The 27,920-nt window shown below is 45.1% G+C and overlaps 1 protein-coding gene across 1 annotated transcript in view; it reads left to right on the top strand.

Annotated features, from left to right (window-relative positions):
- LGALS8 (galectin 8) overlaps positions 1-21,908 on the top strand; it is a 273,575-nt gene extending 251,667 nt beyond the window's left edge. Inside the window, exons 9-10 of the mRNA XM_086926860.1 lie at positions 643-808; positions 15,040-21,908. Coding sequence (XP_086782986.1) covers positions 643-808; positions 15,040-15,189 — 316 coding nt within the window. The 3' untranslated portion in view covers positions 15,190-21,908. The remainder of the gene's footprint in view (positions 1-642; positions 809-15,039) is intronic.
- The last annotated feature ends 6,012 nt before the right edge of the window (positions 21,909-27,920 follow it).

The raw sequence follows: 27,920 nt of genomic DNA, 5'->3' as shown, positions 1-27,920 counted from the left end.
GACCTTAGCGTGAAAGGGCGGCATCTAAGTAACTTCTGCAACGTCATCCCGGCAACCACGACGCTGACGACGGACGCTGAGTCGACTGACGCCACCTACCGACGCGCAGGGGTACTGCTGACAAAAAACTTTCCGGATCCAGTCTGACGCCTTGGGTAATTCTAAGGAAAGGAATCTATAACTAACCTATGTTTCTTACAGATATATTGTTACCGAAGGTAAGTAACTTGTTCATTGGCTCTGTGCAATCCCACCAGCCTGGTGGCGACTGAGTACTGTTAGCCAGCAGAGAAGACCGCTACTGCAGCGGTCTCCTGTCTATTGCTGCAACATCTAAATACGGCAAACGGACCGCCGTCAGCTCGGCGGAGTACTTGGAACCGCAGCAGGATGGCTGTATTCCTGCCAAGATCTAAATCAGGCCCCAAGTCTGGCGCCTGGAGTGTTATTCTAAGGTGGGGAATCTGTGGCCAGATAGAGTATCCAATTGAAAGATCATTACCAAAGGTAAGTGCCTTGTCCGTCTGTGATGTTAATGGCAACTATTAAATAGGTTGCCCAAGTACTGATTAAGACTTACTTCATTGTTCTGCAAAATAATGGGTTACCTATAAAAAAATTTAAAAAAAATATTTTTAATAGGTTTAGTATCGACTTGAAGCCAACTGGATCAAACAACATTGCACTCCACCTGAATCCTCGCGTGAAATCAAAAATGTTTGTGAGAAACTCTTACATAAATGACAGCTGGGGAGAAGAAGAGAACAAACTTGAAGATTTTCCTTTCTGCTCAGACATGTATTTTGAGGTAAGGCTGTATTGAAAATACACGAAGACTGACTTCAGATCATAAATTCGAAAAAGAAGCTGAATTTTATAATAGTGTAAACTTGCTTTTTTTCGCTTAGTGCATCTGAGGAATTAACTGCTTCTCAAAAATACTTTATTTCAAGCCTCTTGAAATTTACAGCCCTCTTTTCACATGTTTTTGTTTCTGCTATTACACTTCGCAATACAACAGGAGCGAGACTCGCATCTGATGCAAAATGTTGTGTATTTTATAACTTACTTGTTTATCATTTTGAGATAACTGATCTGCTGGTTTACAATCCTGAAGGAATCTGATGGTCTGGGATGGTTTCAACATGTTTGATCTTCCAACCATTAACCCCTACGGTACTCATGACGGAATGGTTCCATCATGAGCACCAGTGCTCCTGTGCTCATGACGGAACCATTCCGTCACGAGGACAGGGGCACAAAATCACTCTGCTGCAAACAGCAGAGGGATTTCCATTTTTGGAGGGGCCTCAGGAGGTGGGGAAGAGCTTCCCCAACCTCCTTAGGCCCTTCCCACATTTTCAATCTAATTACAATCGCGTACATGGTGCGCTGTCGTCATTAGGTTGAAAACGAAACTGAAACTTTGTTTCAGTTTTAGTGTTTCAGTGCTCGTGGGGCTATCTCAGTTTCCTGAGCACCGAAACACTTGAGAGAGGTATCGTTGGAAAGAGCAGAACCTCCCCTTTCCAATGGTACCATTCCCTAGTGGATCCCTGCTTGGAGATCATCCCAGGAGGGTGATCCCCAAGCTGGGATTGATCCACCCACTAGCACCAGGGAGGGGGTAGCGGCCCCTTGTGCAAGAGCCTTTGCTCTCCCCCTATTTTTTTGGGCACAACAGTCATTTTTTTTAAACTTGATGTTGGGGGGGCTGCACAAAAAGGGCAATGCAATTCCCCCCCAGAGAAATGTCAGTCTTTATGCCCCCCCCCCTCCCCTCCGGAGGCAGAAAGCCCACTAGAAACCAGGTATTTTTTTCTTATTGATGTTGGGGTGGGGACTGCCCAAAACAGGCATGAAAATGCCCCCAGTGAAATTCCTGTCTTTCTGAAACCCCCCCTTCCTCCCCCCGCCCCTGGGGTAGATGGGGGCCTTATGCCGGCAACAGCAACAGATCAAACAGTGTGCACACCTTGATGTCTGAAGCAATATGGTCTTCGTATGGCCCCTGGTTTAATCATTCCCATCACTGCACTAGCCCCAGGCACACAAGCGCGATATTGATTTTGTGTTTTTGAATCTATCCCTTTTCTTCTCCTGAGTGACAGAGTACGTAATGGAGCTGTTTATGCTGTGCCATTACCATCACAGTACCTAATGGAAGTCACCACAACCCATCATCCGATTTGTGTTCTGAGAGATTCTTCTTTTGTTCCCCAAGCAAATGTGTTGCCGTTTTACACATATCTTTCCCCGAAGTGCCCTCTGCAGATTCCCTTTGTGCCAGACATCAATAGTGCACCCCAGATGCCAGCCGCAGAGCTCATTGTCTCCCAAACTGCCTACCAGTCTACCAGGACTTGCCTGAGGGCATGGCTCAACGTGACTTTGGGGGACACAGCAGCTATCTCCTTCAGGCAGCCGGTCACATGTGTTTCTCTCTTTGGCTCGGTGTTCTGCGTTCTGGATAGCCGTGTGGTAGCACCTCATTCACTGGTGACTTCCTCCCTCTCCTGGATTCTTGGGTCCCTAAAGTCTCCTCCAGGCCAAGTCAATCCTTGCTGTCAACCTTCCTCTTTCCTCCTTCTGATCTCATTTTATTTACAAATAATTTTTAGTGAGGTTTTTTGTGACAGAGTAATATTCTCAGGCATAGAAAGGAAACAGTGAACATGCGGTAGGTGCTTTTCATTGGTACAACAGTTCCATTCTACACGTTATTACTGGGTCAACCTTGGAGGATACATAATGAAACCTTGTGGCAGAATCTGTATTAAGATACAATGTGTGGCAGTGCTATTTACATGCAACCAGGCCATATCCGATGTGCATCAGGCCCCCGTGCTAGACAATAAATTGTGTGGATTTCTAAAAGATGAGGAGGGAGAAGAACAAAATGAGGCATCTGCTGGGAGACGGAGAAACTGAACAAGAGCTAAGATGAGGGCCTCAGGGGGAGCATTTGAGAGCGAGGGCCTCCTGGAGCGGCAATGCTTACAGTACCAGGCTTGATCTGCCGGTTCCGCTGCTTGCTGGGCAGTGGGGAAAATGAATCGCAGCACATGGTATGTGTGCAGATGAAACAGTAGTGTGTAGCAGAGTATAATTTAAGCTTTGTGGCTCATGAGGGAGGGGCGTCTTCACATATCAATTTCCAGAACTGAGTGAGCATGGTGTCTTAGGCCACCGCAATGGGCCGTGCACGCAGGCAACAGGATTTTTCATAGTGCAGAGTGGTACTCTCCACTTCCCCCCCCAACGAAGGAGCACCCTGTGCCACTGTGAAACGAATGGAGTTTGGGGGGTCCTCTAGTGCAGTGTGAGGGTTTGTTTGGCCAGCCGTAGGGCCCCTACTGCAGGGTTTACAGCCCTATTGCAGGGTGCACTATACTACATGTGAGGGTATCACTTCATGAGCAGATATGCCCCTGTGCTGGTCAGCCCTATTGCTGCCTGTGCAAGTGAACAGGGAAGCCATTTTGATTACATGTGCTGGACACTGGTGAAAACGATTCCCCAGCTACATGATGGCTTCACTGAAAATGCGGATGTGTGGTATCAAAACTCTGGTATTAATGAACCCACACTGATGCGGGTGTTGGCTATAATATTACATATTCACTGAGGGCTCCTTAGAGGTGCCCACTGAAACCCTATGAGCTACTGGTGTTCTGCATGACTGGTTTATGCCAGCCACCCACCAGAGACAAGTTTCTGACCCCCGCAGGAGGTCAGAAACAAAGCCTGCTTGGGCAGAGGGTGTTCACACCCCTCCTAAAGGATGACCTGCTGATTCATGCAGGGGAGCTTCAAAGAAGGAGAGGAAGCCAATGCGCTTTTTCCAGCACCGATTGACACCTGTACAGGCAGCACAATTGGCTAGTCAGGTAGGCATACCCACCACCAGGCTAGTACCACCCCTAAGGTGAGTTACCTGAAGACACAACTTTTCAGAGTTGGCCATCTTGGTGATGGCAAACCTATGAACTCTGGGACAGGGTTATGCCGACTTCCCACAGGAAGTGGTCATATAGAGGGTGTGGTGACGCCAAGGGTAGATATCTCTTTGGCTAATACCTTACACTAACCCAATGCCCCAAAATTCAGTATTTAGGGGGTCTCCTGGCATCAGAAAATCATATCCTGCTGACCTGAAAGACAAAGATGGAAGTGAAGAGTCGTAAAGAATAAGAACAGAAGATCCAGCAACTGACTTGGTGCCAACCTTGTCGGCCTGCCTGCTGACTTCGACAATTTCACCAAAAGACGACTTGTCCTGCAGCTGCTGTATCTCTAAAGCCTGGGAGACCCTCCAGTATTTCACCTAGGAACCAAGAACTCCTGTGGGACAGCGGAACTGTTCCCCTGCATCTTGCAGGTACCAAAGACTGAGCTGTGAGGCTCCGAGTCTGCAGAAACCTAATGCCGGAAAGTACAACTGCACCTGAGCCACCTAAGCCTGAGCTGAAGTGGCCCAACTGTGACAGCATGGTCCCCAGACCTTTTAGACTCGAAGCCCACCTTGGGCTTCTCTGCTGTGGACTTCTCAACAACAGCTGCAGCCTCTGTCTTCAGGCCCCCTCTACAGCGACTGCTCCTGGTGCCAAAAACCTGATGCCTAAGGTCACACCTGCACCCTTCGGTTCCTTGCCCATAGAGAAGAGGACCAAAGGTATCCCCGAGCATCCTGAGGTCTGAGCCCCCCCTGTCGGTTCAGCCCGACTGGTCTTCCAGACAAAATCTGCAGCCTATTTTCAGAAAGACCAATCCCTATTGACTTCCATTGGGCACCCGACGCTGTGTTGCACCCCTGCACCCAGCCGCCCTAGTGCTGCTGGTGGTGCCTTGGACCTCGCTTTACACTCATCCTAAGTCCAGGAGATTGGTCTTGTAAGTCTCTGTACTGTACTTGAATGCCATACTTGATTTTCCTCCCATAGCATAATATTGCAGCTTCTAAAAATTGCACTGTGTTGACTTTTTTAAAACGGAAAAGTATTTCTCTTCAAAAATGTACTTACCTGATCGTATTGATTCTGGTGCCTAAATATATATATATATATAAAGATATGTGTTATTTTTATAAATTGTTGTGGATCACCTTATTGAGTCTTGTTCATCATTTATTGACTATTATGTGTATTTGCAGAGGTCTTACACTCCTCTCTGATACGCTTAATAATAATAATGATTACATGTTCGAGGCATATGGGCTGCAGATGGTACATTTATGAATAGATCGCCATCTGGTGTTGGGCTCGGATGATTGCACTTGTTTTTCTCTTGGAGAAGTCTTTTGTCATCACGAGACTGGTGACTCTCTCGCTCTTTTGTTGGTCGGAGTTCTGACCTTTCCCGTCACACATGATCTCAGAAGGCGGGTCGGAGTGTAGGGGTAAGTAGATCATGTAGATAGGTTGGCCCTTTTCTCTGTAAGATGCGGTGACTAACACACAAGGCTTTGAAGAGAATTCTCTCCCTCACCGGAAGCCAGTGAAGGTATTCAAGGGCCTGGTTAGAGGAAGCTCTCTTGGGCAGCATCAGAACGAGGCGGGCTGCTGCGTTCTAAATGAATTGAAGTCTTTTCATATATTTGCTACTTGCTCCCAAATAAAGGGCGTTGCCATAGTCCAAGTGGGAGGTTAACAGAGCATGGACCATGGTTTTTCTAGCTGTCATGGGAAGTACATCAAGGGTCTTCCGAAGTTCTCTAATTACCCCAAAACATTTCCCTGCCACCAGTCTGGTGTGGCTTTCAAAGGAGAGCTTGGTGTCCAGCCACATCCCTAGGTTCTTCACCTGTTCGCTTGGGGATGGAGTAGGGCCCAAAGTCTGACGCCACCATGATGAGGACCAAATCAAGGGGGCATTGCCTACCACTAGAACCTCTGTTTTATTACCATTAAGTTTTAAACAGTTGTTCGGCATCCAAGACGCCAGTTCTTGTAGGCAAGTAGAGAAGTTGATGGCTGTCTCATCATGGGCTTGTGCTAATGACACCACTAGACGCGGAGAATTGCTGATTTTGACGGGAGAATCGTTCTACAGGATACAGGAACATTCTGGCTTACGGATTGGAATATGATTATACGGTGGTTAGATGGATAGACATGCATATTGGAGGATGATGTACATGACTGGCGTACTTAATAAACAGCCCTGAGGAAGTCAATGTGTCTATACAAGTCACGACGAAACACGTGTTGGCTGCTACTTCTGGAGAAACCAATTGTATCTTTGTGATGAATAAGGATTTGAAGTAATAAACGCTTTTGGAACACTTATTTTGGAATATTGGATTTATATTTGGACTTTGCACTCTGGTGACTGTGTCGACTTGATCTGGACTTATTAACACACTATATTCATGGAATAACTTCTCATTTTGAGTGCTCGGGAGGAAATTTGTTAACTTTGGGATTGCTAGCGCAAGACCCTGTCCACTCGTAAGGGAACCACTGGACTCTTTGCACAATATATCATATAAAGAGCCAACTTCCTACACCCCATCTCACTTCTGTTTGCCCCTAATATGCTGTATCTTTATGTCACACCATGTAACATTGTGTTTCTACAGTGTCTCTCTATGCCTGCGTTCTCTCAGTACTATCTCAGCCCTTTTCATATCTAGGTTGACTGATTTAGCTGCCACAAGACATTCTGTTTACAATATACAGAGTGGGCATTGTGTTATTCCCCCCTTCAGCCATTAGCAGTCATTGCTTTGAGACTTTGAAGATTGCTTCATAGATCAGCTAAAGGAAGTATACTTCTCTTGGCAAGGATTATTTGCTTAATGCCGAAGACATCTTAAAAATACAGCATGCACTCTAAAATCAACCTATGCTGCATTCATTATTAAACAAATGATTACAGTGGTGGCTGGCACAGTTCGGAGGTGAAAAGAAATATTACACTTACCTCTTCATGACCGCCGTCTCTCCCCCTTCTCTCAGCTTCTCTTCCTGACGAGTCCAAGAAGCACACAGGCTCCCCTAATCAATCATGACGCTGCTGTCACCAGCATGACAGCAGCATCGTGATTGGTCTGAGCGCCATGGTTCTGGGCTCAGACAGGGAGTGGGAGCCTGTGCATGTTCACCACCCAGTCTGTGCAATACAGCCTGGTGGAGAACATGCTAAGTGCGCATGACTGTTTGACCGGCCCAAGACAACAGGACAAACTGTCATGCGCACTTAGAGAGTGCCCACCACCCCTCCCCTGCTCGAGACTGCCCAGCTGGGCCTTGTACCAAGAACTGAGCCAGTGCAGGAATATAAAATGATATCATTGCGTTATCATTTTATCTTTACTTTTTTGCACTGCTGAAAAGCAGTGGGGCGACGAATGGGCAACGCTCTTCTGCCTTAGCACACTTAGTATTCATTGCAATAACTTTGCAAAGGCATCATATTTTTCAGTTATCATTTTAAAGAAAATCCTTTTTGGTAAAACAAATGCCACAATAAAAATAGATTTGAAATTATGTGACTGAAAAATTGCAAGTATCTCAGGGTTTTGACAAATATTTATCGCTTATACTTCAAGCGTTTATTTTAATATTCTTATCCGGTTGCTTTCAGTACACAAAGCCTACTGTTTAACATGTCTTTCCTGCTTCTCTATTTTACTGCAGGCACTCTCAAATCACCTACTCCCAACTGTGCATCTACCTGAACCTGCCACATTATTCATCCCTTCTCCACTTGGTGCTTGTTTATTCTGTGGCTCGCCCACAGACCAAACTAGAGTAAACATTTCAGAAGTGTGTAGTTCCCACTGACCTACTCAGGGAGCCACTCATTAACTCCCCTGCATCATCAATCCTTGAAATCAATCAGCTAAATGCACAACAGCAGCTTTTGTAAGTTAAACATGCGAGTAATCCTACAAGTGTGTTTTCCTGGCGCTCAATGAAGAACAATAATTGCCCTTTCCCATAGTTCCACTTCATGATGAGTGCCGTATGCACTGCATTAGAGAGTCTTGATTTTCTTGGATCCATCTTTTTTTCTTTCTACTAAGTTATAATTCATTCAAACAGTCACCCATACCAAAAGAATGTCAGTATAAGGTGTGTATGCACTTAGAGATGGTCATTGTTCACTAGATCCATGTCCACCCTCTCTCTTGCACATAAACTTAACTTTAAGACACAGACAAGGGGTAGACTGCTTTTTCAGCTCTGCATCTACGTTAAACGCATCATTGTGTTAATGATAGTGTATCCTATACCTTCTTTTCCCTAAAAATATGAGTCAAGTCAAAGGACTAAGGTCATGCAGATATCTTGCTTTGTTGAATGTTTAAATCTTCTCTGCTTTATAATCTCACCATCATATTCTTTGGCTCCAAAGCACGTGTTTTTGAAGCGCCTCGAATTCTAGTGGTTTTGGACAGTTAATACACATGTGGTATCTTTGCATATTGCAGCCATTAGCAAAACTGTTTTTTCTCACCTTCTAGAGATCTTAATGTCCATAAAGTACATGGCTCCTGGGGGAGGGGGCGGGGGGGGCGGGGCGGGGTGCCGCTACTGATCGAACAGCCAGGTCTTTAGTGTCCTCCTGAAGGTCAGCAGGTCTTGGGTCTGTCGGAGGCTCAGTGGGAGGGTGTTTCATGTCTTGGCAGCGAGGTAGGAGAAGGATCTCCCGCCGGTGGTTGTTCTTCGGATGTGCATGACGGTGGCGAGTGAGAGGTCGGCGGAGCGTAGCTGGTGGTTGGGGGTGTAGAAGGAGAGCCATCTGTTGAGGTAGACTGGGCCGGTCTTGTGGAGTGCCTTGTGTGCGTGGATGAAGATCTTGAAGGATATCCTCTTGTTGACTGGGAGCCAGTGAATGTTTCTCAGGTTGGGGGTGATGTGGCCGTGTCGTGGTACATCGAGGATCAGTCGTGCTGAGGCGTTTTGGATGCATTGTAGTCGATTGATGAGCGTGGCCGGGGCTCCCGCGTAGAGGGCGTTTCCGTAGTCAAGTCTGCTGCTGACGAGGGCCTGGGTGACTGTCTTTCTTGTATCTGTCGGGATCCATCTGTAGATCTTGCGGAGCATGCGGAGGGTGTTGAAGCAGGGGGAGGAGACGGTGTTGACTTGCTTGGTCATTGACAGCGTTGAGTCGAGGATGATTCCCAGGTTGCGTGCATGGTCGGGGGGGTCGGGGCTGCCCCCAGTGCTGTTGACCACCAGGAGTGACGGGTTGTAGCAGAGGATGAGAACCTCCGTCTTGTCCGAGATCAGTTGCAGACGGCTGATCTTCATCCAGTCGGTGACTGCCTTCATTCCTTCATGGAGGTTGGCTTTGATGGTGATGGGGTCCTTGGTGAGGGAGAGGATCAGTTGAGTGTCTTCGGCGTAGGAGATTATGTTGAGGTTGTGCTATCGGGCGACGTGTTCAAGCGGGGCCATGTAAATGTTGAACAGTGTCGGGATGAGGGAGGATCCTTGGGGTACACCGCAGATGATCTCGGAGGCTTCGGAACAGAACGAGGGGAGGCGGACGCTCTGGGTTCTGCCGGAGAGGAAGGAAGGTGGTCCATTCCAGAGCTTTGTCTCGGATCCCTGCGGTGTGGAGGCGTGCACGTAGTGTGCGGTGGCAGACTGTGTGGAAGGCGGTGGAAAGGTCTAGGAGGATGAGTGCTGCAGTCTCCCCGTTGTCTAGCAGGGTCCTGATGTCGTCGGTGGCGGCGATGAGGGTGGTCTCGGTGCTATGGTTGCTGCGGAACCCTGACTGGGAAGGGTCCAGGATTCTGTTCTCTTCGAGTATCGGGTTAGCTTTCTGTTAAGGATTTTCTTGATGACCTTGGCTGGGAAGGGGAGCAGAGAGATGGGTCGGAAGTTCTTGAGATCTCTTGGGTCTGCCTTGGGTTTTTTGAGTGGGGCGTTAATCTCGGCGTGTTTCCAGCTCTCTGGGAATGTCGCAGTCTCAAGGGAGAAATTGATGACGTTGCGTAGGTGGGGTGCAATGAAGCTGCTTGCTTTGTTGAAGAGGTGGTGTGGGAATGGGTCTGATGGAGAGCCAGAGTGGATCGTGCTCATGGTCTTGATGGTGTCATCGATGCTCACGCTGGTCCAGGCTAGTAAGGGGACGGGGTCGATGGTGTGAGGAGGGTCTGTTGTGTTGCTGTCTGTTGGGGCTGTCTGGGTGTTGAAGCTGTCATGGATGTCTGCTATCTTGCGGTGGAAGAAGGTGGCGAGGGAGTCACACAGGGCTTGCGATGGCGGGATGTCGTTGGTGTTGGAGCTGGGGTTGGAGAGTTTCTTCACAATGTTGAAGAGCTCCTTGCTGTCGTGTGCGTTGTTGTCGAGGCGGTCTTTGTAGGAGGTCGTCTTGGCAGCCCTGATGAGGTGGTGGTGGTTGCGGACTGCGTCCTTGTGTGCTGCGTGGCTGTCCGGAGTTTGTTCACTGTGCCATTTCTTCTCTAATTTCCAGCAGGCTTGCTTGGAATCTAGGAGTTCTGCGGTGAACCAGCTGGCCCTCTTGCTGGTGTCTCTGTGGGGGGGTTTCTTCAGCGGGGCGAGGGTGTTGGCACAGTCCTCGATCCAGCGTTTGAGGTTGTGGGCAGCGACGTTGGTATTGGAGAGTTCGGTGGGTGGGTTGAGAGCGAGGTTTGCTTGTAGTTGGTCTTTGGTGATTTTGCTCCAGCGGCGGCGGGGGATCTGTTGGGTGTGGTGATATGTGGTGGGTTTCTGGAAGGTGAAGTGGATGCAGCGGTGGTCAGTCCAGAAGAGTTCGGTGGTGTGACTGACGGAGACGTGAGGGCTTGAGGAAAAGACGGAGTCGAGCGGTGGCCGGCGGAGTGGGTGGGCGTTGTGACGAGTTGTCTCTGTTCGAGGTTGGCGAGGTTATCGATCAGGGTTGTGGAGTTGTTGTTGTTCTCAAAGTGAAAGTTCAGGTCTCAGAGGAGGATGTAGTCGGTGGAGGTCAGGGCGTGCGTGCTGATAAAGTCGGCGATGGAGTCGCTGAACTGGGGGCGGGGTCCGGTAGACGAGGGTGCCTCTGAGGGTGGAGTTGGAGTCTGTGTGGATCTGTAAATGCATGTGTTCGGCAGTGCTGAGCGCGTCGTTGGTGCTAGTCGAGACCCTGATGCTGTTTCTTGTGGACAATGGCGATTCCTCCTCCGTTGCTGCGGTCTCTGCGGGTGATCTTGTAGACGTCTGGGATGGCTATGGCGATGTCGGGTGCGGAGGAGTTGTTCAACCAGGTCTCTGTCAGGAAGGCGACGTCCGGGGAGGTTGTGTTGAGCAGGTCCCAGAGCTCGACGGCGTGTTTGCGTGCGGAGCGGGTGTTCAGTAGTATGCATCGGAGGTGGTTGAGGTCTTTCTTGGTGAGTGGTTCGTCGGCTCTGTGGCTAGTGTAGCTGCAGTTCCGGCAGGTGAAGGGACCTTGTGTGCGTTTCGGGGCGGCCTTGAAGCAGTTGTGGTCCGTCCGGGGTCGAGAGCGTGCAGAGTGCTGGCGTCGTAGTGGCGGCGGTCGTCATGGCAGGGGCCAGGGGTTCTGGCGTTGGGCACGGTTCAGGCGCAGATGGGCGCAGACGGGCTTGCCGCACGCCAGCGGATCGAAACGCGCTGCGACCGGCATGTATGGGGAGGTGGGAGTGAGGAGCAGCTGGGAGGCGGGAGGCGGGGCAGCGAATGGGCATGGGCAGTCAGGGGGGCAGAGCCGCAGGGGACACAGCGGCGGGGGCGGTGAGGGGCGACAAAGGAAACAGAAGGCAAAAGGGCATAACAATTGAGGGGGAAACGAGTGGCACAGAGGGCAGGAAGGTCACAAAAGGGCAAAAGGTCACAGAAAAACGGGGGGAAACGAGTGGGACAGAAGGCAAAAGGTCACAAGCAAAGGGCAAAAAGGTCACAAAAACGGGGGGAAATGAGTGGCACAGAAGGCAGAAAGGTCACAGAAATGCAGGGGCCGCTAAGCAACAGAAGGCAAAAACGGGCAGAGAGGCACGGGGGCCGCGAGGGGAGCAGAAGGAAAAACCGGGCAGAGAGACACGGGGGCAGCGCGGGGAGCAGAAGGGAAACCGGGCAGAGAGACACAGGGCAGCGAGGAGAACAGAGGGAGAGAACGGGCACAGACCACGTTCAGGCAGCGGGGGAGACAGACAACAGCAGTCACAGACACAACAATTAAAATGAAGTCACTACAACGGGAGTAATGAAAGAAAATACAGGCAATATAATGGAGGATGAGCAAACCTACGGCCTACCACTGACCACCAGAGATGAGGTGCAGGTGGTAGCCTGCGGGTGGAGGAGGGCCTCGAACTTCCTCAGCAGCGGCAGCTGGGGCAGGGAGGCAAAGGCGGTGCTTTGGGGAGGGGAGCGACCTACCTGGAATGGTCAAGGGTCGCGCTCCTCACTGCGCAGTGGCCGGCCTATATGGGGAGGTGAGAGGGAGGAGCAGCTGGGAGGTGGGGGCAGCGAATTGGCAGTCAGGGGGACAGGGACGCAGCGGCAAGGGCGACGAAGGAAACAGAAGGCAAAAGGGCACAACAATTGAGGGGGAAATGAGTGGCACAGAAGGCAGAAAGGTCACAAAAAAGGGCAAAAGGTCACAAATATACAGGGGAAACAAGTGGCACATAGGCACAAAGGTCCCAGGAAAGGGCAGAAAGGTCACAAAAAACAGGGGGAAACGAGTGGCACAGAGGAACAAAGGTCCCAAGAAAGGACAGAAAGGTCACAAAAAACTGGGGGAAACGAGTGGCGCGGAGGCACAAAGGTCTCAAGAAAGGGCAGAAATGTCACAAAAAACGGGTAGAAACGAGTGGCACAAAGGTCACACGAAAGGGCAGAAAGATAACAAAAAACAGGGGGAAACAAGTGGCACAGAGGAACAAAGGTCACAGGAAAGGGCAGAAAGGTCGGAAAAAACGGAGGGAAACGAGTGGCACAAAGGCACAAAGATCCTAAGAAAGGGCAGAAAGTCACAAAAAAACGGGGGGAAACAAGTGGCACAGAGGAACAAAGGTCACAGGAAAGGGCAGAAAGGTCAGAAAAAACGGGGGGAAATCAGTGGCACAGAGGGCAGAAAGGTCCTAAGAAAGGGCAGAAAGGTCACAAAAACGTGGGGAAACGAGTGGCACAAAAGGCCTCAAGAAAGGGCAGAAAGGTCACAAAAAACAGGGGGAAACAAGTGGCACAGAGGAACAAAGGTCACAGGAAAGGGCAGAAAGGTCGGAAAAACGGAGGGAAACGAGTGGCACAAAGGCACAAAGATCCTAAGAAAGGGCAGAAAGTCACAAAAAAACGGGGGGAAACAAGTGGCACAGAGGAACAAAGGTCACAGGAAAGGGCAGAAAGGTCGGAAAAAACTGGGGAAACGAGTGGCACAAAAGGCCTCAAGAAAGGGCAGAAAGGTCACAAAAAACGGGGGGAAACGAGTGGCACAGTAGGCAGAAAGGTCCCAAGAAAGGGCGGAAAAGTCACAAAAGACGGGGGTAAGCGAATGGCACAGAAGGCAGAAAGGTAACAGAAATGCAGGGGCAGCTAAGCAACAGAAGGCAAAAATGGGCAGAGAGACACGGGGCCGCGAGGGGAGCAGAAGGGAAACCGGGCAGAGGGGCACGGGGGCAGCGAGGGGAACAGAGGGAGAGAACGGGCACAGACCACGTACGGCGCTAATCTTGCTATTTCTGTTTCTTTCTTTTTATTTCCTGGCCTATTTCATGAGACTTGTCACTGAATAAAAAAAAAATCGTAAAATGGGCCCTACCCAATGTGGTTTTGAGAAGCTGAGCTTACAGTACCGGCCTGCTGGTTTATTCTGACAGATTGCAGCCTCTCCTTATTACATTTCAACCCACTACCAACCAGCCTTTGACTCTGCAGTTTTGTAATGCTCATTCACGGTGCACCCTCTAGCAGCCTCTGGTACTGCAGATGTGTTTTTCACTCTTGAAACACATAGAAACAGCTTGTGATACTGCAGTTTTGTGATGCTCGCTTTCTAGACACTTAATTTTGGCAAAGTAAATAGGCCTGGCTTTGATGTGCTAACAAATGCAAACCATATGTGTACAGGCCATTGTTTGCAGGTATTACCACATTAAAGCCAGATGTATTTGGCTTTGCCAATGCTTGTTCAGTTTGCTTTTCAATCAACATTAAGACTAGAGCTTGTATTTTTGTCTATAGTCATCCTCTTTGTGTGGTGATCGATTGTGCCACTAATGTACGGGCCTTTTTTTTTTCTTTTTCTTTTTTTGAAGAGGGTGTTTGTAATTGGTGGCAAAAGGGCTTGTCTCATGAGCGAGTCTGGATAGCTCTGCACCACTCGATAAAACAGACTCTGGTAGAATTCTTGTTACCGTTTTAAGTATTCCAATGTTAAAGGAAGGCTTAGTTGTTTTACATACATCATTTTGAGTTTTCAGTATTTTACTGCATTGTTAATAGAATTTTTTTTTACTGAGGTATCTTTATCTACTACCATTAAGCCAACTTTGAATAATCAGGTTGTTACTGTTATACGTATTAACTGATTTACATCTAATTATGAAATTGTTTTTGACAAAGTTTTTGTGTGTTCTATTTCCTCTACTTTGTCTGTGTGCTCATCCTATACTGAATTTAGGAATACAACTCCCTGTAGTAGATAGAAGAAGACACTATTCAAAACATTAATACCTTATTCTCAGATAAGGAGGTTGGGTTTGAAGCCAGGCAATCATGTTCTGCTGATGGTGATCAAAATCATAAATGTTTTGTTTTGATATCAAAATAGGTTATAGTATCTAATCTTAGTGACTATGTTAGGCAGTAGATTATATATTAAACCCTTCTTTTAAAAGGAGTAACTTGTGCGCATAATATCTGACTTGGATAAAATATTTTCATCACTTTGGGTGTAAGGAATAATTATTGAGTAACTGTCTTGTAAAAAAAATAGAAGTTTTTGTTACAGGCAATTAACAAATCGCTATATGTAGTCTAATTGTGAAGCGCCCTTTGTTTTAATTATGTTAGCTGCTTATTGTCTATTAGACTTGGCTGATAAAAGCACATGTAAATTCTGGTTTATTGTTTCTGGTTTCAGATAATAATCCTGTGTGAAGCCCAAGAGTACAAAGTTGCGGTTAATGGAAAGCATGCTTTGGAGTACAAACACAGGTTCAGACACCTCGACCAGATCAATGTGCTGAGCATAAATGGAGATATTCGACTGTTGGATGTGAGGAGCTGGTAGACTGGCATCAGAATCCCCTCCGGCATGTAGTTTGTTACCCTTGATTGGGTGATAGCGCCCAATGGACACTCCACTACCATAGCACTATTTTGTAGGTTCCTAATTTTTAGATAATTCATCAATCATTTTATTTTCTGTATTCCGACAAATTATCAAATTCACTGTTTGTTGAACAGGTTTAAAGGTGGCTCTTGTTAGATCAGATTATTTTTAGAATATTCTACTTTAATGTATTTTGTTGCAAAAATACAAGTGGTTCTTTGGCAGAAGAAACACATACTACATTTAAAGAGTGCTATAGAATGGGAGAACCAGTGGCCCAATCTGCATGAAGGGCTAAGGACGAAAGCAAAAGGGAACAGCAATCGGCCATTATGTAAACAGAAAAAGACAAAACATGAGTAGGAGGGGGGCTAAGAGGGGACAGTTTAAGTTAGGTATGTGAGCTCAGTTTTCTCCTAAAAGTACTAAGAAATTACCAGATCCCACTCTTCCCAAATAAAAAACGCTAAAAACAAAACGTAGCAGCGTTTTTATATCAATGGTTTAAAACGTAAAATTCAAATAAGGACCTTTCGAGAAAACAGTCCGAATCAGAAGGAATGGTAAATATTTTTGACTAGTATTTCATCTTACATTTTCAAGAGCCTCTTACAATCTCACTGTAATCATTTTTAACTATTTAACGACGGAAACCTCCGAATTTTTGTTTCAAAATATCTCCGTATTGCCTGTCAGGTAGATAAAGTCGCTTCAGAGTGAAATCCTACCCCGTCCAAAAATATATATATTTTATTTGTACTGCAAAGAGATAATGTATATTGACCCCTGACTGTTTCAAGGTGGGTCTGGTGGATGGAATGTTGTCTGTTCCATCTTCATTAGTTCTTTTTATTACCTTATCTTATAGCTTTTTACAGCATGCCAAATTATGGATGAGGTGAAAATCAATGTATGTAAATTTTTTCGAAAGATGGTTTTTTAGGAGAGTATTTGCTGACTAAAAAGGCATGGGCAACTTAGATTGCAGACCAATGGCCGAGACCGTAGGTATTGGAATAAATGTGAAAATTCCAGATTTTGGATCAGAGAGGACTCGAACATGTAGAAAGCCATGCAGATCGTCCCTATCATATATGCAGTATCATCTTAAATAAAGGGATGCTCTCCCACCAATCTGAATTTCTAACCAAATCATAAAAAGCATGTTCAACAGTAGATTTAGTTTCACTACATCGTGAAATTCAGATTGTCTGGTATTCAAAAGTGTAGGGTCAGAGAGGGTGTGTTTAAGCTGCCTGTAGCCTACTCACCTAGTAACTTAGTCAGAAAGGGTACTTTTGAAATTGGCCACTGATTGCTAAGTGTGAGTGGGTAAAGGTTTTAGTTTCTGCATGTGGGATTTGTCCTATGTTTATGACTGGAAAAATGACATGGTGGAATAAGGGAAACACGGACTCCGGATTTAATTCCCATAGCAAAAACATAACACAACTTAACTTTGTAAATTCCATTCTAGCAGGAGTCCTCCCTCTCTCGCCGATCCCCACAGAAAGCTGCCCCTCCACTCCGCCACTAGACTAGTACACAATGCAAAAAGGTTTGATCACATTACACTCATCATTTGCAACATTACTTTCCCAACCCGGATCATGTTCAAACTTTGCACTCCTATTCGCAAGGCTGTAAATGAAAACACTCCTCCTTACCTGGACAAACGTCTGACCATCTCAGGTGGGATTCAGAAGTCTGAAAATTAAGGTTGACTTCTCCTTGAAGTTTCCAAGGTCAAATCAGCCACCATCAGTAAGCAGTCCTTTTCCGGGGGCTGAAGTATTCGTCTAGAACTTGGTACCCATCAACCTGAAAACATTTACTCCACTCCTAGCATTCAGGAAACAACTTACAAACTTATGTGTTCAAACAGTTTCTGACTATTGGCCCCCTCCAGTTAATACTGTTTTTGATAGACAGGATTTACTTTCCTATACCAATAGAACATAATGTTTACCCTCAGTGATATCACTTCATCTTCAATGTTCCCTTGTTGCTTTATGTTTTCCAGATCAGAACACGTTAAAGATTATTCAACCTTCCTATCATTGTCATAATGACTTTCCGTTTCCTCCTATATCTGGTTATATAAAGAGCTCTGATATCTCTGCCCTGACTGTGCTATATAACTTAAATAGCTAACTAATCAAATAAATTAATAGGCATTGTAAATTGAGCCAGTAGGAGTAAGGCAGATACAAGGATGTTCTAAGTTATGACACCAGCTGTATTATTCATTTCAGGAAGTAATTGTCAGACTGGGTGAAGGAGAGGCTTTTAGGAGTAGAGATGAATGGCTAATAGTGGATGTTACAGCTCATGGACTCATCTTCCCACCAGTGCAGACATCAGGCTAGTGGCAAGGCACAAACATTGACCTGCTTTTGTGTTCTATCCACAGTGCATCTTTTCTACCAGACTATGTAGCATAACTAATGCTACCAGCAGAGAACCATCCACAAACACAGACTTCAGGCTAGTAGTCAGGGACAAACATAGACTTACCTTTGAATTTTAAGGGCATTACATCTTTTTGCGATTCTGGCTCTGTAGCAGAAATAATTCCAGTGATGGATTCTCTACCAGCAGAGATTCATCCACCCGCACACCAGTCTACTAGTGGGCAAGCACAAACATTGACCCATATCTATTTATGCTCTTTCCATCTGGAATGTTTGGGGTTAATGTTTATATTTTCCAGGACGGGAGGACATACCCACATGCCAGCAGCATTCTCAATTTCTGACACCTTACTCCTGGGTGATGGATTTCTCTGTACATAAGTGCCCCTGAAGTCCTCAAAATCTATGTGCAACAATTGCAGGCGAGGGAAGCAGTGATTGCCTGAACAGGTTTCTGCTTCTAAATTACTTTTGGTGGTCCTTCGTTCAAATGAAGCACCACTTGCAATATACACAATACACTTACTCTGTGCTCTAACAACCAGTATACCCGACAATCCTCAGACAATTACAGCATAAACCAGATATCTAGACTTCAGACTTAGTGAAAGTCCAGAACCTTGCGGAAAAAGACGGTTTAGAGAGTCCACAGTACTTGAGAACCATACTATTGGCAGATGTACAGTATTAAAAGATCATAATATTAGCCTGTTGTGGATATGTTTGTGTATTGAAAAAACATACTCAGTAAAGTATAATTTTGTGTGGTTCCTGGGAGACCGCACAATGGCTGACAGTCTATTTTGATAGTTTCTTTGGGGCTAATGATAAAGGTATGCAAACAACAATGACCAGGTCCAATTAGGCTATGTATACTTCAAGAAATGTACTTCATATTACACTATTTTAGCAAATGTTTCCCCTTCATTTATAAACCATGGGGTAGAGAGTACAATGTTGCCATGCCAAGTTAAAAGGCCTCCATACCTTCTAAAACAGTCAGGAAAAACTGACAAAAACACGATGTGTAGTTGGAGGCAACACACAGAGGTCCTTCTAGATCGTTAGAAAACGACACGAGACCTGGGTCAAGGGGTTGTACCTAAATTTTAATCTCATCCTTGCGGCCGGTAGGAGTCGCCTTGGCTTTGTAGGGTCATGAAGAATGGTGTGTCCAGCAATTGATGCAGTAGTAAAAAATTCATTTGCCCTGAGGAAATTGCCTAAAAAGATATAAGGCAATGAAACATGTTGGCGTATGGTTTGTGGTTATATAATTAAAAACCACTCCCTGCTTTTTAATTGATAGGCTGCACTAAGAAGGAGAATAAAAGTCATATATATGTGCAGATCCTATCTCGTCGCATTACACTGTTTTTCTGTTTTGTGTGTTGCACTTTCTCTCACTGCACTTTAAATTGCATTTACACATTTATTTGGACACTTTATTTTAAAGCTTGATGACCGCCGATGATGATAACAGGGCAACACTGGTGAGTACCTACCAGGTTTCCCGTTGGTGGTTCGCCCGTGAGGGGTCATCTAGTTTTCTCACATTTTGTTCACTACACATCGTGTTTTTGTCCGATTTTCTTGACTGTTTTAGAAGGGATGGCGGCCTTTTAACTTGGCATGGCAACATTGTACTCTCTACCCAATGGTTTCTAAATGAAAGGGAGACATTTGCTAAAATAGTGCAATATGAAGTACATTGCTTGAAGTATACATAGCCTAATTGGACCTGGTCATTGTTGTTTGCATAACTTTGAGTGGAGGGCGACCTGTGTCTTTCCTTTCCCTATATGCTCCTCATTGTGTACACGCTAATGATAAAGGAACAGGACCATGATTTTCTGTAGATCAGGGAAATCTGGTTGATTATTTCTCACCATGGATAGAGGGAGGCCTTATATACAGTTTTTACTGGCACAATGAGGACCAGAGACTTGGAAAGGATTTGCTTTATGCATATCTATTTGATCCTGGTGAACCCCATCAAATCACCCTGGCTGAAAGAGTAATTTGAGAAATTAGGCGCACTTGTGATACAAGTGTCTCTTTGCAAGAGGAGCTGCTTACAGACTTGCCGGACAATGAACAGTTATATTACTGTTTGAATAATCTTGCTTTGAAATATAATTATGTAGACAAAAAAGGCATTATTATCTGAGGACAAAATCCAGATGACCTCCTGTTTCGCACATCACCAGAGTAATTAAATACTTTGGTTTTCATTGACATGTCCAGGAGTTCTTCTATGTGGGCACTTCTCTTCTGAATTCTGTTCGACAATTCTGATGTCCTGGTCAAATCACTATTTTATCAATTTTATGCACCGAGCCAGGTTCCAGATCTAGCAGGTTTAGATCCATACGCCTCTGATGTGTCTGTTTGTAGCCTAGAGTCCTTTTCAATCTGTGCTTCTTACCTGTTGATTTTGAGAAAGTTAATTGTCTGGAGATGCTGTGCCTCTTTAAGATCTTTGATACTGTTCCTCAGCACATTGGTTTATACCAAGAAAGCGAGGTCTAAAGCCTAGGTTCCAATTAATGCTTCTCGCATGTCCTTTCGTGCACCAGGAGACAGTGCACAAAATTGAAAAGATCAGAAAGACGAGGGCAATCAAGTATAAAGTGACCTATAACATTCTAAGGAGTGGGCTGAGGAAAATTATTTTCAGACCCAAAAGAATAATTAGCCGATTGAGTGATCTGATAATAAAACATCACATTCTTCAAATTATGACCTCTGTGGAATTATCGGAGGAACTGGTCCCTTTTTTCCGAAATAGAATTGCAATTATACAAAGTACCCTTGCATCACTTAACTGCAAACCTTGATGTCATTGAGGATGGGGCCTTCCTCACCCCTACACCCTTCTCCTATCTACTCTTCACCAATGAAACACAATTCTTTGTACCCCTCCTCTGCATTATAGACACTCTTTAAAGTTAACTGAAATGTTTCTCTGAAGCAAAGTACTATAAGGCTAACACCTGCCCAATGCTCAAAGTTATGAGTATTTGAAGAGTGCGTTTTCACCAGCGGCGCTGAGCAGGTGTGTGTGCCTAGTCCTCCCTGTGGTAGGTTGGTTAATTGAAAAGCCAGGGCTTCAGCTTCTTGAGGAAACCATTTAATAATCCATCAGATACATATATAGTTTTTTTTTTCCTTGTTGACTCCATAAAACCGTCTCCTCATCAACTGCACCTCATACCCTCCCGCAACAATATACATGGCTTCCCTTCTATTTTCGGGATCAGTTCGATAACTAAACAAGACAACTGCTATTCATCATGCTTAATGGCCATCGGCGAGCTCTCAGGTTTTGATTTCTCATAGATTCGCCTTAAAGCATGTGATAATGTAGTCTTGCACATAAAGGCTGTTCGTGTTATCATCCTACCAAAACCATGTGCATTATATGTAACATAATCAGGTACAACAAGTCTCTTCAGTTTTTCTTTTCTTTTGTGAAGTCTAACAGTTGGAACATATACATTTTCACGAAGGTCATTTTCAGGTGAAAACTACAAAACACTTGTTATCCTTCAGGTTCACTTAATTCTTCATTCAATCTTTCTGAATGTTTGAATAATTGATTTGAGGCATATTACATTTTCTTGTTTTGAGAGACTCAGAATTAAATGTATAAAACTGCATTCTAGCGACGTAAAATGAAATGTGAACCTAATGAGAACGTTATATGGACTGGCATGTAGGTACAAGAAACTTCATGAATAATTCAATGGCTGCTCAGCTGCCCTGGTGTCTTACAGAAAGTCTTTCTCGTGAAAAAAAACCTCACAATAATTCCAAGAGAAATGTTTTCAGTTAATAGATAGAGATTTGGGTAAAATATGTTACTCTAACCAAAGTGCTTCCTTGCTTAAAAATCCCTACTCAATAATCAATAAAAACTAAATGTTATTTTCATGTTGGTAAAACAAACAACGGAATAAGAATATAAATATCAACAAACATATATTTAATTTGCACTACAAATTACTTTTATAGGTGATTACTTTCACAGGTGATTGAACGGTACCACACCTAAAATTTCAGATTCACTTTTAAGAACTTCAGAAAACTTTGGTACCGTTGCTTGAACATAGGAAACAAATATTGGGAACACACACATCTTCGGTTCAAATAAGAATCCCTCGCTGATTGCACTTTTTTTTAAACTCATGCGACATTCCTGTATTTTATTGACAGCTTGCTGAGCACTAAAGTGTATATTAAATAAACATGTAAAGTTTATCTTTTGATTGTTCTTTTATTATCAGATTTTTTTTCTCTGTATGCGTATGTGTGAACGTATGTGTGAACAATTACTCAAATGGAACTGTTGTGCTAATTGAGAGTAATTCTTGAATATTAAAAATAATTTTGATTGATAAAATCACATTTTCTTTGTATTTATCTTTCATTGTTTGGTCAAAATTTGCAAGGAGCTTGGTCAGCCCAACAAAAATGCCACAGTCTAGAAGGAGATGTAATGCGTTTGCTGTGATATGCCAACACATTAGGTAACTCTTTATTGCATAATTTATGTGAAAAATCAATACAAATCATATAAGCCACTCTCATTCCCTTCTAGTAATTATACTCAGATATTGCACTAATACATCCATTAAAATTACTTGTTTCCAAAAAGATTTTTTTTCATTAAAATACCTCATACAATGTTATTATTTGATCAACATATTAAAATGTAATTACAATTTCACTAATCAGTTTATTAATACTACTTTTACATTCAATAAGATAGATTATTTCTACTACGTCAGTAAACAACTTCTACAAATCATCTAAGGTGGCCAATTTAAAATATCTCAGTGCATTATTATATCCTTATAGCCGGCTATTAAAGGCCTGCTGTCGGCTCGGGGACTTTAACAAGGCAGCAAGACTTTAATAGCCGGTATAGCCCTGCTACTAAGGGCTATAAGGCTATTAGAACATTCAGCCACTAGAGGACATAATATTCTAACAAATTAAACAAAGGCTTCAGGGAGCGCGAGGGGATTGAAATCCCCTCAGGCTCCCTGAAGCCTTTGTTCACAGCCACAAAGAAGCATTGGAATGTTGGAGCTCCGGGCTTATGCCAGCCATTATAAGCCCGGAGCTACTCCGTTGTTTTCAATGGATCTTCCAATGTTCTAATATAGCCTTATAGCCCGCCGCAGCTATTAAAGGCCCGCTCCAGCGTTAAAGGGAGCAGGACTTTTATAGCCGGTATAGCCCTGCTATGAACGACTATAAGGCTATTAGAACATTCTGCCACTAGTGGGCAGAATGTTCTAACAAATAAAACAAAGGCGTCTCGGAGCCCAAGGGGGTTTAAATCCTCTCGAGCTCCGAGAGGCCTTTGTTCACATCAATAGCTGTGAACAAAAGCAACATTGGAATGTTGCTCTGCGGGCCTCTGCTGGCCCGTAGAAGCATGGAGCACTCCATTGTATTCAATGGAGTTCTCCACAATCCATTGTTCTAATAAATACTAAAGTCAACAATTAATTGTTTCTTGACATTCTTCAGACGGCGCGCATTTGGCGAGATGAACGTAATCGTACACTCAATTAGTTTATTTGTGTTTCTCGCGAAATAGTAATCAATTGTGTCTTTGAGTGTTCTAATGCCACCTTCTCTATAAAGTAGTTTCAAGTACTTCGTTCTTAAATCTTGTAGACAGGGACACAGGCAAAGGATATGTTATAGAGTAGGCATTGAAAAACGGCATTTACTCATTTGATCATCAAACTTATTCCAGCATCCCTTGTTCTGCAGTATTGGGATGTATAGGAGCCTAAAACGTAGAAAAGCCTGTTCGGGGCATATGAGCTGCAGATACTACACTATGCATTAGATCGCCACCTGGTGTTGGGCTCGGATGATTGCATGTTGTTGTCGTCTTGGAAGAAGTCTTTTGTAGTCACAAGATAGGTGACTCCTCCTTTGGACGATAGTGCACATGGGCATCGGCTCCATCCTTAGATTGTTTTTTTCCGCCACTGGGTTCGGATGAACTTTTTCCGCTCCAGCTCGACATCTACTTTTCAAGTGCTTCGAAGCGCAAAAACTTAATAAAACTTCACCTAACTACCTTCGATATCAACTAACATCGTTTCGACTCCATCCGCTCGATTCCGGTCATCGACGCGGGCTGTTGGGCCTATCCACGCCGTGAGGCCTACACCTCATTGAAAGGACTCCATTCAAAAAATGCCCCGTGTGTGGAGCAAAGTTTCCACGCAGTGACCACCACGAGGTCTGTAACCTGTGCTTATCGCCAGAACACGATGAATCCAGCTGTACAGCCTGCGCGTCCTTTCGATCCAAGAAAACCATCCGAGATCGGAGGGCCCGCCGACACGACATGCAGAGATCAGCTCCGGAACTGGTGGATATCTTCGACGAGGAGGTTCTGCTCGTTCCGGAAGAAGATTCTGATGCTCTCCAAAACGTCGTATCAGAGGCAGACGACTCATGACTCCATACCATTGGGTCAGCGCAGGAATACTGCTGCCACTGCACCACACACAGCACCCAAACCGAAGGCAAAGGTCAACACTCTGCCTCCTGGGCCCAGTCGCGACCTGAAAATCACTTTGAAAGCCCCGCCATCGAGCCAGGCTCCGAAGAAAATAAGTAAGCCTTCCGGCAGCTCCTTACTGAGCAAGCCGCACGTGCCGATCTCACCAGCTCCAAGGCACCGAAACCGAAATAAGTCTCGGCTCCGAAACCGTCGACTTCTAAAGACGAAGGTGCGAAGCCAGCGTCCAACGCCTCGAAGCCGACAAGACCAGCTTCCACTCCAAAGCCATCGTGCTCGGTATCGAAACCAACAAGGCCTGATTCCGATGCGCCCAAGCCCTCCAAACAGCCTACCACACCGAAAACAACCCCTTCGGTGCCAAAAACTACGCCAAAGGACACTGTAACATCTCCTAAGTCTAAAGACAAGCAGCAACCTCGTTCGGATCCGAAAAAATTGGTGCCGACAAAGGTTCCACAAGGAGAAGACCTTTTCCAACCTGATCCTCTGCAAAAGAAGATCTACCTTTACCCAAAAACAGGTGCTGTATCCACTATACCACACAAGAAGAGGAAGGCAGATACAACACCCACACCTGTAGTACCTGCCAAGAAGAAGGACTCTGCCACATCTCTTATGGACCCTTCTTCTCCTATACTTCCTTCTCCTTCAGCCCCTGTTCCTCTTAGCAATTCACCACAGATTTCTCCTCCACATTCTCCTCTTCTGTCTTCACACTCACCTCAAAATGATGATGAGTATAGTTTAGGGAGAAGGATAGACCCAGATGAGCCGTTCCCATACCCTATAGATGATACAGACTGGGAGTACCCAAACCCACAGGATGTACCAGATATTCCTGACCCACAGTCATACCCATCAAAACCTTCTCCCCGAGAAGATAACATTAGTTTTGGACACCTGATGAACAGACCTGCCATTTACCATGGAGTCACTATTCATTCTGCTGAGGCAGAGGAAGATTTTCTTTTAGACACATGTGAACAATCGCAAAGGTCTGTTCAAATTCTTCCTATGATTAAAGAGGTCATCAAACACACTCCAGAGATATTTAAAGACCCTGTACGTACTAGGATCCTAAACCCTAGAATTGAGAAAAAATATAGACCTGCACCTGCGGATCCAGCCTACATTAAAGGACAACTACCATTAGATTCACTAGTTGTATCAAATGCTAGGAAAAGGGCAAATTCACAAACATCAGGTGAGGCACCCCCACCTGACAAAGAATCTAAGGTAATAGACGCTTCAGGCAAAAGAATAGCTGCGCAAGCTACCAACATATGGCGTATAGCTAACACACAAGCCCTCCTTTCAAGATATGATGGGGCTCACTATGATCAGTTAGAGAAACTACTAGAACACCTACCTGACCAATATAAGGCGCAGGCAAACGACCTTATACAAGAAGGCAAGCTAATTTCCAATTCCTCAATCAAGTGTGCACTTGATGTGGCAGACACTGCATCCAGAGCTGTCAACACTAGTGTCCTACTTATAAGACGTGTGGCTACGCATTTCAGGATTTCAACAGGAAGTGTAAACTACCATTTCAAATCAACCATTTAATAAAAAACAATTGTTTGGACCAGAGGTAAACACAGCACTTGGAAAGATGAAGAAGGATACAGATATTGCCAAATCTATGGAAGCTTTACAGTCCACACAAGCGAAAAGTTCCTTTAGTCGCTCCTTCTACAGAGGAGGCTCCAAACAGACTGGAGTAGACAATACAACATCCTTCAAATCTAACACAAAGACATCCTCTAACAAAGGATATTTTAGAGGAGGATATAGAGGAAACAACAACAAAGGAAGAGGTCGGGGTAACAACAATATCAAACCTCTACCACCACAAAACAGTGAGTTTCCTCTGCTCCCCCAACAGCATTCCACTCCTGTGGGGGGCAGATTAATACAGTTCCTACCTGTCTGGAATTCCATCACAAGAGACAAATGGGTAAGACAAATTATCCAGTATGGCTACTGCCTGGAACTTACAGCAACCCCTCCACACATACCACCCAGGCAGCGTCCAATGTCTGCAGAACACCTTACTCTGCTCAAACAAGAAGCCTGTCACTTCTTCAAAAGGACGCAATAGAAATAGCTCCGTTTCAACACCAAGGAACAGGGGTTTACTCGCTGTATTTTCTAATACCCAAGAAGGATGGAACACAGACCAATTCTTGACCTCAGACCACTCAATCATTACGTACAATCAGATCATTTTCATATGATCACTTTACAACAAGTGCTCCCACTGCTGCAACAAGGCGATTTCCTTACAACACTAGATCTAAAGGACGCTTACTTTCACATTCCTATGCATCCTGCTCACAGGAAGTATCTAAGGTTTGTAGTGCCTAGCAGTAGTAGCAGCACATCTCAGGAGACGACAAATACATATTCCCTTAGCTAGACGATTGGCTCATAAAAGCCAAGTCATTCAATCAGTGTGTTCAACATACACATCAAACAATTCAAACATTGCACGACTTAGGGTTCACAATCAAATACACCAAGTCGCACCTGCAACCCTCATATACATCAGTATCTAGGGGCTACAATAAACACGTCTACAGCTCTAGCGTATCCCAGTCCAGCAAGGATACAGAGTATTCAGTCCTTAGTCACAGTCTTCCAACATCAACAATCTCTGCAAGCCAGAGTGTTCATGAGACTGATGGACATGATGGCATATTGCATTTTCATAGTACCATATGCAAGACTGCAGATGCGTCCGTTACAGGAATGTCTAGCACAATAGTAGAACCAGGCTCAAGGGCAACTAACAGACCTGGTGTTGGTAGACAGCCGCACACATCGCTCTCTGCAGCAGTGGAACACCAAAAACTTGACAAGGGGGGGGCCGTTTCTCGAACCGGTTCCACAAATAGTACTCACAGCAGATGCATCTCTCACAGGATGGGGATCTCATCTCCTACATCAACAACTCCACGGCAATGGACCACTCAACAAAGACTGCTCCATATCAACCATCTAGAGCTGCTAGCAATTTTCTTAGCACTCAAAACATTCCAACTACAAGTAAAAAACAAAGCTGTCTTAATCCGGACGGACAAAATGACAGCCATGTATTATATACAAAAACAGGGGGGGACACACTCTCTACAACTGTCCCAGCTCGCACAAAACATTTGGAGATGGGCCATTCCACAAAACATATATCTGTTAGCAGAGCACCTTCCAGGAGTTCACAATCAGATAGCAGATCCGTTGAGTCGCAAGACACAAAAAATTCACAAGTGGAATCTACATCCGCAAGTTCTTCAACCATTCTTTCACAAGTGGGGGCATCGAGACAGATCTGTTCGCCTTACACGAAAACGCAAAATGCCCAACCTTCGCCGCCAAGTTTCCACACCCGCAGTCCAAGGGCAATGCAATATGGATGAACTGGTCAGGCAGATTTGCGTACGCTCTTTCACTAATACCACTAGTAGTACGCAAGCTCAGACAGCAGTCTCTCAAATTAATCCTGGTAGCTCCCACATGGGCACGCCAACCTTGGTTCACTGCACTGCTAGAACTCTCTAGTTCCACACCAAAAGATACGCCTAACACCATCTCTGCTAACGCAGAACCATGGAGACATCAGACATCCAGACCAAAAGCAACTGAATCTGGCGATATGGCTCCTGAAGTCTTAGAGTTTGGTTATCTTAACCTACCTCCAGACTGTAGGAACA

This window comes from Lissotriton vulgaris, chromosome 6, assembly GCF_964263255.1.
Source record: "Lissotriton vulgaris chromosome 6, aLisVul1.2, whole genome shotgun sequence".
NCBI lineage: Eukaryota > Metazoa > Chordata > Amphibia > Caudata > Salamandridae > Lissotriton > Lissotriton vulgaris.
The sequence above is the reverse complement of the archived record's forward strand: the minus strand, read 5'-3'. Positions and strand labels throughout refer to the sequence as shown.